We start from the raw sequence: 13,022 nt of genomic DNA, 5'->3' as shown, positions 1-13,022 counted from the left end.
TCTAACCGCATAGAAAATACGCATTACATGTCTAACCGTATAGAAAATAACCATTGTATGTCTAACCGTATAGAAAATAACCATTGTATGTCTAACCGTATAGAAAATAACCATTGTATGTCTAACCGTATAGAAAATACGCATTATATGTCTAACCGTATAGAAAATACCCATTATATGTCTAACCGTATAGAAAATACCCATTGTATGTCTAACCGTATAGAAAATACGCATTATATGTCAAACCGTATAGAAAATACGCATTATATGTCAAACCGTATAGAAAATACGCATTATATGGTACATTGAGACAATTGTCTATGTACCCAGTTGTCACACTTTTTACATAGTCCTTTATTCAAAGTGAAAAAAGTTACGTGGCAATCAAAATTCAGCCATAGCTATACGGTTTTTTGTTGGGGTTTTTTACCAGATATTTTTTGGTATGGTCAAGGGTATTGCTCTGAAATTTAGTCACAACCTCCCTTTCAAAGAAATACATAATCAGTTTACATTTAAAACATTTCAACTTAATTGGTGCACCATGACCTACTTTAGGGCTAAAAATAGATCAAATGGTTTCCTGGACTTTTTATCATCATAGATAGATATTGCACCGACACAAGTTTTGTCACAAACTCACTCTCAGAGAAATGCATAATCAGTTCACATGTCAGATGGATTGGTGCACCATAACCCACTTTAAGACTTTCCTATTCAGAATTTGTGTTGTATCAATTCAGAGTGCACAATATGCTTTCAGGTTGAACTTCACTGTCCGAGGGGCGTATATTACACCGTTTGCGGTGCTCTTTGTTTTGTGATTTTGTGTGATCACAATATTCAACATCTCTGCCTTGTCTTCTTATTGGCTACTGTGTTTTCAAATTTAGAACAGCAGCTGCATGACTCAGTAAATGAGATTTTCAGACAAATATTTTACTCCTAGGAGCCTTTTGTAATGAAATACAATATGTATAATTTACTGCGATATTTCTTTATCTACTCTCACATTACAATCACATATTACTTTATTTATTTTTTCAGATTCAAGTATATACACACCGTTTAATCTGTCCAAGGATGGTAATTTGTATCTGAAGCAAAAGTTAGACAGAGAAATAGAGGACAGCTATTCTCTGTCTGTGTTGGCGGTAGACAAAGGGTCACCCCGGTTGACCGCGACCGCCACGGTCATTGTGACTGTGAAAGACATCAATGACCACTCACCGGTCTTTTATGATCATGACAACAAAACCATCCAGGAATACTCGGCTAGTGTGTTGGAAATGTCTCCAGTGAACTCCATAATATATCTCCCTTCCTGCCGGGATCAAGATGTCGGGGAAAACGGAACTGCTGGCATACACTACAGTCTAGAAAGTCAAATTTCTGGCGTAAACGGCGATTTGTTAACTATAGATCCTTCCTCCGGCTTTGTTTCTATAAAAAGCCCAATATCGTTTAATATCCTTGTGCATGAGACGAATGGAACCAATCAAAGCTTAGTCCTTCCCTACGTCATAACCGCTACAGATGGAGGGACTCCGCCCAGAACTGCTAATCTTTCACTGTACTTAACTGTTGAAAATATCAATGACAAAGCTCCCGTGTTCCTTCAGTCTCGTTATGACTTCGTTATCCCAGAAAATGCTACTGACAGTAAGTCTCCTATGCCCACAATGCCTGGGTTGTTTTTTTTTTAATGAATCAGATACATGTGGCGTTCTGCATGACTGATATGATAGCGAAATATGCTACCTGCTTCCATTTAGGTATTATTCCCTCTTGGTAGACCCTGCTATCATTTGTACCCAAACCACGTCCCACTGAATAAACAATGTAATATGCGTAAACATTTGGCAACATGATATAGGAAGATGATATTAGAACAACAGATAATTAAACGATGAAATGCTTTCTTTTTGTTTTATTGGTTGATGAAGGTAACTACATGTAGCATTGCAAAAAAAAATCCATAATTTTTCTGCAATTATTGCTACTTTTGTCACCCTGACCCATTAAGACAACAAAGAAGAAAATATTAAAATAGATTTAAGTACTAGAATATCATATCGTTGACCCATTCGTTACTTTAAACAAAACAGCCAATGCACCCTTTGACTTTGGAGACGCTCCATATTTTGTAATGATTATGTGGAAAGGTGGTACTAACAAACCGGATATAACTAGTTTGCAACCATCATGTCTTCATTGTCTATGGTGAAAACAATGTCAATTTCAAAGGTAATATAAGAGAAAAGATTCAGTGAATGTAAATATCAATCAATACATTCAGAGACCCAGCTGTCTTAAATCTTTTATTTCTGTCATCAAATATATATGAGTCATTTTGTAATCGTCTTCATCAAGAGACTGGTTGACTTTAGCTAATATATTTACATATCATCAGTAACAAAAAGTAATGTTACCTTACAGACTAATTTATTTACATATCATTAATATTATAACAAAAAGTGATGTTACTTTATAGACTAATATATTTACATATCATCAATAACAAAAAGTGGTGTTACCCTATCGACTAATTTATTTACATATTAGCAATAACAACAGCTAATTGTTCTTTATTTCAATAGATACTGTTGTGGACAAGATAAGAGCTGAGGTTGTCAACGAGACATTCTATACCCTGACTTACTCCATGATAAAGCAAACAGAAGCAGCCTCCAACTTCTCAGTTCACGCTGATGTAAGTAAACCGTGACTGTGTAACTCAGATGTAACGATGAATCAGTCATGCATTGTACAATATCTCATCCGAGAGGAGTTGGAGAGTACATGTATACTGTATGACAGCTATTTTCAGCAGTGGTCCACTGAGGATAAATCTGCAGAAAATATAATTACCAAAATGTATAGATAAACATGCAAGAGTATATCTAATTTATTGTACATGCGAGATGATAAACTGTATCATAATGAACAACGTGATTATTTGCGCAACGGCAAAGCGCGAAATACCGCGTGCATGTTAATTTCATTACCTTTGCCAATTGACCTTGAACTGGGAAATTAACATCAAGTTGTAAGTTGAGGGAAAAGTAACACATTGGAGCTTCAAAGGGTTATCACAGCGAAAACAGTTGGATATGAATATAATGCAACCATAGCAAATTGAAATGGAGAATATAGTTTGCTATTTTTAGGGACTAAATCGTAAAATATTCCTGTCGTAGAAAATACTCGTTATATGATATAATGACACAATGGTGAGAGAGAGAGAGAGAGAGAGAGAGAGAGAGAGAGAGAGAGAGAGAGAGAGAGAGAGAAAGTGTTAGTGAGAATGAGTAAGGGAGTTTGTGATTGAGCATGTTTGTCGAGTGGCTGATTCTAATGAGTTTATCAATTACTTTATGAGTGCATATAAAGTTAGTTAATGTGTGAGTGGATGAGTGATTATGTAAGTATATGGGTTTGTGAGTGACTATGTGAGTACATGTAAATGATTAGATATGAGTGTTAGTGTCAGTGAGTGCATGAAGTATTGCATATGAGTCAGTGATTTTGAGACAATGTGTGTATGACTGACTCAGTCATTCAGTGAATGAGTGAGTGTGTTTGTGTATGAGTGAGTGAAGAAGGCTTGTTTAAGTGAGTTTGTGTGAGTATGTAAGTGAATGAGTGAACAATAATTTGCGTGAGTGAGTTTGTGTATGAATGGGTTTATAAGTTAGTTTGCATATGAATGAGTATGTGAGTGAACAAACAATTGCGTGAGTGAGTTTGTGTATGAGTGAGTTTGTAAGTAAGTTTGCAAATGAGTGAGTATATGAGTGAGTGAACAAGCATTTGTGAGAGCGAGTTTGTGTATAAGTGAGTATGTAAGTGAGTAAGAGTTTGTAAGTGAGTGAGTGAACAAACATTTGCGTGAGTGAGTTTGTGTATGAGTGAGAATGTAAGTGAGTGAGAGTTTGTAAATGAATGAGTTTGTGTATGAGTGAGAATGTAAGTGAGTGAGAGTTTGTAAGTGAGTGAGTTGTGTATAAGTGAGTATGTAAGTGAGTGAGAGTTTGTAAGTGAGTGAGTTTGTGTATGAGTGAGTATGTGAGTGAGTGAACAAGAATGTGTGTATTGAGTATATATGTATATATTGCAGATTATTTAATGAACACAGATGTAAGTACTAGTCATGCTGAATCGCGACTGTATAACGTAGATTATTTCACACAGATAAATCAGTGATGAAATATCGCACTAATTCTCATTGCATGACGCCTGTATTGACATGACACACGCCCTTAGATTGCATGACGCCTGTATTGACATGACACACGCCCTTAGACAAAGCATGTTCATTTCATTTTCTGGAATGGCTGGGTGCATTTACCCTTAATCTGTGTTTCAACAGGCGTTACTCTTTGCACGGGTCAACTGATCAGTATAATTAAGCGGTTGGTTAACTCATTCTAAAGACCCGTTCTTTGTAACAGTTAATTAGTTCAGTTTAGTCCTGACTGTTGTTTAGAACATACTTTTTTTGTTGTTTCACTCAATAATTTCAATATGTAGACATTCTCGGGTTGGGTTTTTCTCTCAGCCTTTGTAGTTTAGTTCTAGTGCTAGTTTGCATTTTTATTTTATCTCTTTAGTTTTCATTTCTGTGTGCATGAATATATAGTGTCCTGGAAAAGGGACAAGTCGTCCCAAAAATTTGATATTTTCATATTAGTGTCGTTGGTTATGCCAGTGCTTTATATATCCTTCTTTCTGGATTTGAACTCGTATCTATATCAGTATATAATATGTCTCTGAAATAATATTTAGTCACAGGCTGCTAGGATATTTGATTCCACAGGTTTTTAGTTCAACCTTTAGTAGGGGGCGGAAGTGGATATATCCATATACCTGCAATGCAGTTTGTATCTTTTATGATCCTCTCAAATTTACGTCAAATGATTGTATCCCTTTTCCATCATCAATGGCCGTGTAGCATGTGACAGCGTGGCGAGAATTCCAATGTCGTCTAAAGCAAGTTTTATTACTCGAGCAACTTCGTGTGATGGTCACACGCTGCTAAGAAATTTGGTAATCCATAGGTCATGAGTTCAACCCTGGGTAGGGACGGCAATGGGTTGATTTGAACATATTTTATCGTATAAGTTCATATCATACAAACGGTTTGAACACAAGTTCTTTCAACTTACGGGGTTCTCACCTTAAATACAACTGTCGATATACTAATCAATATTATGAGTAGACATAATCATTTCTTAGTTACATTAAATAAATGAATAAATATCTATGTATTAAAGGTCAGTTATTTGAATAAAGCACAGTGTTAGGTAGTAGTAACGATAAATCTTCAAAAATCTTTGATGAACTTTTGAACAGAGGAAAAAATATGTTGGATTATTTCAGCTTCGTCTCCCCATAGAAGTGAGTGACAATCAATAACAGATGATTGAGAAAAATATAAAAAGACTCTTTAATAATTGACTTCTGGCATTATTATAATTGTTACGTATTATATAAAGAATGAATTATACGAGTCCTCAGGTAAACCACACAAACTATTGGGACTTTAAATAATATTTTTTTCTAAACAAAGCATAATTCAAAATGCAGTTATGTCTGAGTTTGGTGTGAATGATGTTAAGTTTACTATTTCCATAACAACCATAAGATGAGGCGTTTTGATAGGGGTATTTTAATGCTGTTTTAAAGCTACTAAAAGATGCATTTTCTCTGATCGAGATATTTAAATTGTTCCATTGCTTAATTGTGTCAGCGACAAAGGATTTCCTAAATAGCTCAAGTCTACATTTAGGAAGAGTATAATCCTCTCCATTGCGTGTGTTATAATTGGATTCAGTGTTCCTAGTTGGAGGGAAGATATTTTAAAGATAATCTGGAATTAAATTGTGATGGATTTTAAACATTGTACTTAATTTTGCAACTCTTCGTCTGTCTAAAAGTGGTTCCCAACCTGTTACTAAATATAGTGAATCACATGATGAAATTATAGGTAAACCCATAGTTATTCTTGCTGCGTACAGTTGAACTTTTTCTAGTGTTTTCATGTTTTGTAATGGACACCTATCCCACACAATAGAAGAGTATTCAAGTGATGGTCTAATACATGTAGTATACGTTTTTGATAGTGTTCTTCTACAAATGTTGAATTTTAACTTTTTTAGAAGGCCAAATCTCCGATAGGCCTTTTTTACTGTATTATGCTATTAATGTATTCTTACCAGCTAAGATAGTGACTAAAAACTAATTCTAAATGTCTGTGAGACATCAAGAATTCTAATGGGCAATTTTGAAATTGAAGTTTGGGGAGAGTATAGTTTGGTCTTAGTGTGAAAAATAATGTTTTAGTTTTTGAGGGGTTGCATTTGAGCAGCCATTTAGATGACCACTGTCTGATCTACTTAAATCATGATTCAAGATATATTCAATATTTGTTATATTGTATGATGTACATTGTAATGAGTTGTCATCTGCAAATAATCTATACAATGAGATAATATTTTCTGCTACATTATTTACATAAATCAAAATTAACAGAGGGCCAATAACTGACCCTTGTGGTACACCAGCATTTATGATTCTAGAAGATGATAGCTTATCTTTATACATAACTCTCTGTGTTCGATTACACAAGTAACTTCCAAACCAATCGAGTAAATCCCCACCGATACCCATATATCTTTATTTTAGTTTTAAAATTAAGCCTTTAACGGCAATTGGAAGTTCTCTATTTAAATACACATGCATTTTACGCAGACCTTTTTACATGCAATAACCCCGTTAATTTCCAAATCAAACAAATACTCACTTTTGCCTGATTTTGAGAATAGATTTCATGTTGCGGCTTAATACTGATATTAGATGTATGTCTTCGGTGGAGTTCAGTGCGTTTTGATTACGAAAGCACAACCCTTCATCCAAAAAAGAAAAGAAAACGATGTGTACTACATATATATTACAAGTTGTAAAAATTTTGACGTTAACTAGCCTTGAAATACATAGTTATTGTATATACAATGTCTTCTCTGTCTAAAATACTTTATATTCATTTCGAAAGATATTTAAGATCGTATAAAGTCAATATTTTGATGTTTCACATGTTTACCTTTCATTGTTCAATGTAATTCATTATCTACCATTTTTCCTGTCTTCTTGAACATTATTTGTTTTCAGCTATTTCATTGGCTAAGGACGCTTAATCCTGGTTTATAAGATTGAGCGTTTATTTATAATAGCTCTTTGGTTTGTCAGCCGCGTTATAAGATTTTCTTATGACTTATATATTTTTGTGATTCTGGTCATTTATTCTGGATGCATCTTAATTGCATTCCCTTCTGGTTCTATTCATTCATTTTCATTGGAAAACTTATTATTTGTTATCAATTATTTCAAACTCGTATTGACTTTTGTACTTTACAGGTCTTTTGTTGAACAGAATCACAACCCAACCTCGGTGCAACACGAAAACAGTGTGATTCATAATTTATGTAGTATGATGTCTTTGTGATCCAAAGTACTATTGACACTTTGTTCTTTTAATAATTAATTGTGCTTTGGGAGAAGCTAGACTTATTTCAGACCCATCACTCACAGGATTCCCAAAACAACACTATTTAGCCAACACACTGATTACAGAATTTCTATTTTGTAGGGAAACATTTATACAATAGGAGTTTTGGACCGGGAGACTAAAAGTCATGTGACATTTGCTGCCCAAGTGGTTGATGGCAGAGTGCCAGAGAGGACCGCTTTCACAGTGGTGGGTGATGGTTAATCATCGTAAAATTATTTTACTCAATGTAATTTTTTTTCTCTTTGATAGACTTTGATCTGAACCAACGTGTTATTAGTTGTATGGGATTTATTAGTTTTGAGATCTGAATCAGGAGGTGGTCATTTGTGGGATCTGAATCAGCCCTTTATTAATTGCTCATTAATTGTGGGGCTGAAGCAGTTCTTTATCTATTGTGAGATCTCATCAGTCGTTTGTTAATTGTGGGATATGAACCAGTACTGTATCATTTGAGGGATTTGAATCAGTCGTACTTTAGATCAATTGTGAGATCTGAAACCAGTGCTTTATTAAATGTGAGATCTGAATCCGCACTTTTACTAACCATTACTCAATGGTTAACTACTTACATGTAATTTTCTGAAGAAAACATTTTGATATTGTTTTGGATGAGATAGACGTATTCTGCTTCTGTATTCTGTAATTCCCAACATTCCACGCAGGTATCTATAACTCTACAAGATATCAATGACAACTCTCCAATCTTTGATGAACCGGAGTATCAGTACTCGGTAACGGAAAACGATGAATCTCCATCGCCGCTGTTGGTGTCTGCCAGCGACAAGGACGCTGCTGACAATGCTCGAATTGATTATTCATTGACGGAAAATTCAGGTTTATTAACGGTCTACAGCACACTATACAGATTAATCTTAAAACATTATACAGATGTATCCTAAAACTCTATACAGATGTATCTTAAAACACCATACAGGTATATCCTAAAACACTATACAGATGTATCCTAAAACATTATATAGATTTATCCTAAAACACTATACAGATTAATCTTAAAACACTATACAGGTGTATCCTAAAACACTATACATATGTATCCTAAAACATTATACAGATGTATCCTAAAACACTATACAGAATAATCTTAAAACACTATACAGGTGTATCCTAAAACACTATACAGATGTATCCTAAAACATTATACAGATGTATCCTAAAACACTATACAGAATAATCTTAAAACACTATACAGGTGTATCCTAAAACACTATACAGATGTATCCTAAAACATTATATAGATTTATCCTAAAACACTATACAGATTAATCTTAAAACACTATACAGATGTATCCTAAAACACTATACAGATTAATCTTAAAACACTATACAGGTGTATCCTAAAACACTATACAGGTGTATCCTAAAATACTATACAGATGTATCCTAAAACACTATACAGGTGTATCCTAAAACACTATACAGATGTATCCTAAACATTATACAGATGTATCCTAAAACACTATACAAATATATCCTAAAACACTATACAGACTAATCTTAAAGCACTATACAGGTGTATCCTAAAACACTATACAGATTAATCTTAAAACACTATACAGATATATCCTAAAACATTATATAGATTTATTCTAAAACACTATACAGATTAATCTTAAAACACTATGCAGGTGTATCCTAAAACACTATACAGATGTATCCTAAAACATTATACAGATGTATCCTAAAACACTATACAGATTAATCTTAAAACACTATACAGGTGTATCCTAAAACACTATACAGGTGTATCCTAAAATACTATACAGATGTATCCTAAAACACTATACAGGTGTATCCTAAAACACTATATAGATGTATCCTAAAACATTATACAGATGTATCCTAAAACACTATACAAATATATCCTAAAACACTATACATACTAATCCTAAAGCACTATACAGATGTATCCTAAAACACTATACAGATTAATCTTAAAACACTATACAGATATATCCTAAAACACTATACAGGTATATCCTTTACACTATACAGGTGTATCCTAAAACACTATACAGGTGTATCTTAAAACACTATACAGATATATCCTAAAACACTATACAGATATATCCTAAAACACTATACAGGTGTATCCTAAAACACTATACAGGTGTATCCTAAAACACTATACAGGTGTATCCTAAAACACTATACAGATGAAAGTCTTACAGATGTATCAAACTTTTGGGAAATGTATTTCTTTGCTACTTTAATTCTTTTATGAATTTTTTGAAAGGAATATGTTTTCTTCAACAAGTGTTGGTAATGAGCATTAGAAATTAAAATTTCATTACGGAATTAAAAGGTGACCATTTGAATTTGTGATTTAGATTTCAAAGAGGAAATATTTTTGTGGATACCCTAATGAAATACATGCACACAACTTATATACATGTAATGGTGCAATATAGTATCACATATTTAGGAATTACATCCTAACAAAACTTTAAAATCGTGATAATCCCTTAAAATTGACCTCAGGAAGTTAAATGATTCCATAAAAAATTATGTACATGTATTAATTGACTTAGGGATTGGACAGTTAGCAAAGGATATTCCTAATTATGAAATAAAACCAATACAGTACTTTGAATATCTGGCGATCAAATATAAAGAACTATATATAGTCTATGATCTAGATATTTTGGTTACACCGACAAATTAAAATACTTCAGCAACTGATAAAAAATTGAATTTTGAGAAAAGACTGTTACCGGTGTTCCATTTTTGTAGATGGGAAATTTATCCTCAATGAAACCACAGGAGAACTGAGCGTGAACGGATCATTGGACAGGGAGATAACTCCGTACTATCATCTGCAGATAACGGTTAGTGGATGGGTTATGTTCAGATATTGTCAAAAATGAAATGTATGTTTATGGTCCAAATTATTCATATTCAAGATACCTAGATAACAGTTTTTCATGCAATATATATGTTGTCTTCCCTTAAATAAATACTGTAAAGGAAAAGTTTTACCCCATTTATTTCTGAAAGGAAATCGGCCATCTTTGATGATGTCGCATACTGCCTTAATACAACTGTGTCTGGGCAAATTTAAAACCGGACGAAACGTTTTGCAACCGTAGAAGAGCGAAAAAAGTGTGCATGAATAACTCTGCAGTACACTGACATTTTGTTTTTAAGAACAAATTATGCTTAGTATATAAATGTGGCCTGAAAAAAAATAAGAAAAATAAGGTAGACAATTCACACTTTTGCCAATCAAAGTTATTTGGGGACAACACTCTCTCCTTAAATAATGGCGTCGAAACGTCACATAGTAGAATAATAAACTCCTGATTTTACCCGGAGCGCTATTTTTCAATCCTTGGTTTTTCTCTAATGAAGGACCATCAGTTTACCTCACCATATTCATCAGCTTTGATCAAAATATTTTAGGTCAGATCGGTCACTCTTGCTATCCTATTTGCCATGAACTTTTGAACATGGTAATCGGAGATTTGGGGGCATATATATTTTAGTCTGTCTGTCTGTCTGCAAAAACTTTTAACAAGGTCATCCAGTTTTCAAAGTTTTAAAGATGCATATTTGCAGTATGCGCACACAACATTTCTGATTTATGTTCTACATATTGTGATCAGGTGACCATGCTCCTCTTTTTGCGTTTGTAGGCTATGGACAACGGCTATCCCCAACTTTCATCTACGGTCAACGTTACCGTGAGAGTTGGCGATCTCAACGACAACGCTCCAAAGTTTAATGACACTCAACGAACAGCCGAGATATCGGAGAACCTTCTGGGCAGACAGGTAACGTACTTTTGTTTTAGTTGATGGTTTCTAATAATTAATGTTAAGTCATTGATTTTTGGGGGTAGAAGATCGCTACAAGCTGTGTTTATTATTTCTTTCATTATTATTATTATTATTTTGTGGTATGAACATTCCCGCAAACTAAAATCCTCCACAAATAACATATTTACAGCTAAAGATTTTACATAGTTTTATCCTTCGAAATTTTGTAATTTACAAATTCATCCGAATTTTTCTTGATCTATGTATTTTTACATGTAAGTTTCTAATTCTTTTCCTCACAGAATATTGTCACGGTGACAGCTGAAGATCCGGACGTCGGATTGAATGGCACTGTTGTGTATGAACTTGAGCAAGATTATGGTCTGTTCCGTATAGAGTCCCTTAGTGAGTGCTGTTCAGAGAGTCTGTACAGATATAGATACTTCGATTTACATATGACTGATTTAAATACCATATGTTGCATATGCTCACTTTGGGGAATCTAATCACACTGACTGGTATTTCGAACAAGGGAGAAGATGTTTAGAGCAGTTTTAATTCCATTGTCACTGTTGTGTTTTTAAAAAAAATCTTAAGTTCAAATCCGGGATAAAAAATTCTACTGACTGTAAGAGTGAAGAAAACGTTTGAAAATATGATAATAAATCTTGTCTTTTATATTTCATAAGCTTGATTTGCGTAAAAAAAAAATTTAAGTTGACCAATTACTCAATTAAACCTGTTTGACTCTAGTGTAAATTTGTTGTTGTAGACGGCACAGTGTTTTGTGTAAGATCATTGGACTACGAGGAGCAGACTGAGTACAATCTGACCGTGACAGCTACAGACCAGGGTACTCCACCTCAATTATCTGTCATCAGTCTAACAGTGCGGGTCATCGATGTAGCAGACAACGTGCCCAAGTTCAGCCAGGTCTTATATGAGGTCACCGCCAGGATCGCTGATGGAGTGGGGATATCTGTGCTGAATCTCACTGCAGGCGACAATGTCACTTACACCATCACAGGTCAGGGTCACTTACACTATCACAGGTCAGGGTCACTTACACTATCACAGGTCAGGGTCGCTTACACCATTACAGGTCAGGGTCACTTACACAATCACAGGTCAGGGTCACTTACACAATCGCAGGTCAGGGTCACTTACACTATCACAGGTCAGGGTCGCTTACACCATTACAGGTCAGGGTCACTTACACAATCGCAGGTCAGGGTCACTTACACAATCGCAGGTCAGGGTCACTTACACCATCACATGTCAGTTCACTTATATCACAGGTCTCAGGAGTGATTCTCTTGTGGTGGTTATGCACATCTTTGTAAATTTCGTTGGATAACTCCAGCTTTTATCAGCCATCAAGTACTGTGAGCCAACTTTTGTTTGCATATCTTTATCAGCCATCAGCCTCCGTGATCATAAACTGGGAAAAGACTTAATTAAAGTCAATAAGATTTTGTATATACATGTACCCATGGCTTGTTAAAGGGACTGATTCATGATTTTCCCCAAAATTTTGTTTTTCCCTTTTAATGATCAGAATCTATTGTCTAATGTATTTTAAAAAAAAGATTTCACATAAAAATCAAAGTTATACATCATTACAGAAGCTCATTTTAGAGAGTCTATTATTTGTTTTGTAAACAAAGATTGCGGTA

General features: G+C 34.4%; 1 protein-coding gene across 1 annotated transcript in view; it reads left to right on the top strand.

Annotated features, from left to right (window-relative positions):
- Positions 1 to 13,022, top strand: part of LOC125670462 (protocadherin Fat 4-like) — a 249,559-nt gene that overhangs the window by 208,171 nt on the left and 28,366 nt on the right. Inside the window, exons 51-58 of the mRNA XM_056161239.1 lie at positions 1,048 to 1,662; positions 2,601 to 2,713; positions 7,649 to 7,756; positions 8,233 to 8,404; positions 10,322 to 10,416; positions 11,224 to 11,361; positions 11,649 to 11,751; positions 12,119 to 12,373. Coding sequence (XP_056017214.1) covers positions 1,048 to 1,662; positions 2,601 to 2,713; positions 7,649 to 7,756; positions 8,233 to 8,404; positions 10,322 to 10,416; positions 11,224 to 11,361; positions 11,649 to 11,751; positions 12,119 to 12,373 — 1,599 coding nt within the window. The remainder of the gene's footprint in view (positions 1 to 1,047; positions 1,663 to 2,600; positions 2,714 to 7,648; positions 7,757 to 8,232; positions 8,405 to 10,321; positions 10,417 to 11,223; positions 11,362 to 11,648; positions 11,752 to 12,118; positions 12,374 to 13,022) is intronic.

This window comes from Ostrea edulis, chromosome 4 (assembly GCF_947568905.1).
Source record: "Ostrea edulis chromosome 4, xbOstEdul1.1, whole genome shotgun sequence".
NCBI classification, from domain to species: Eukaryota; Metazoa; Mollusca; class Bivalvia; order Ostreida; family Ostreidae; genus Ostrea; species Ostrea edulis.
Note: the sequence above shows the minus strand (reverse complement) of the source record. Positions and strands in the feature narration are given on the sequence as shown.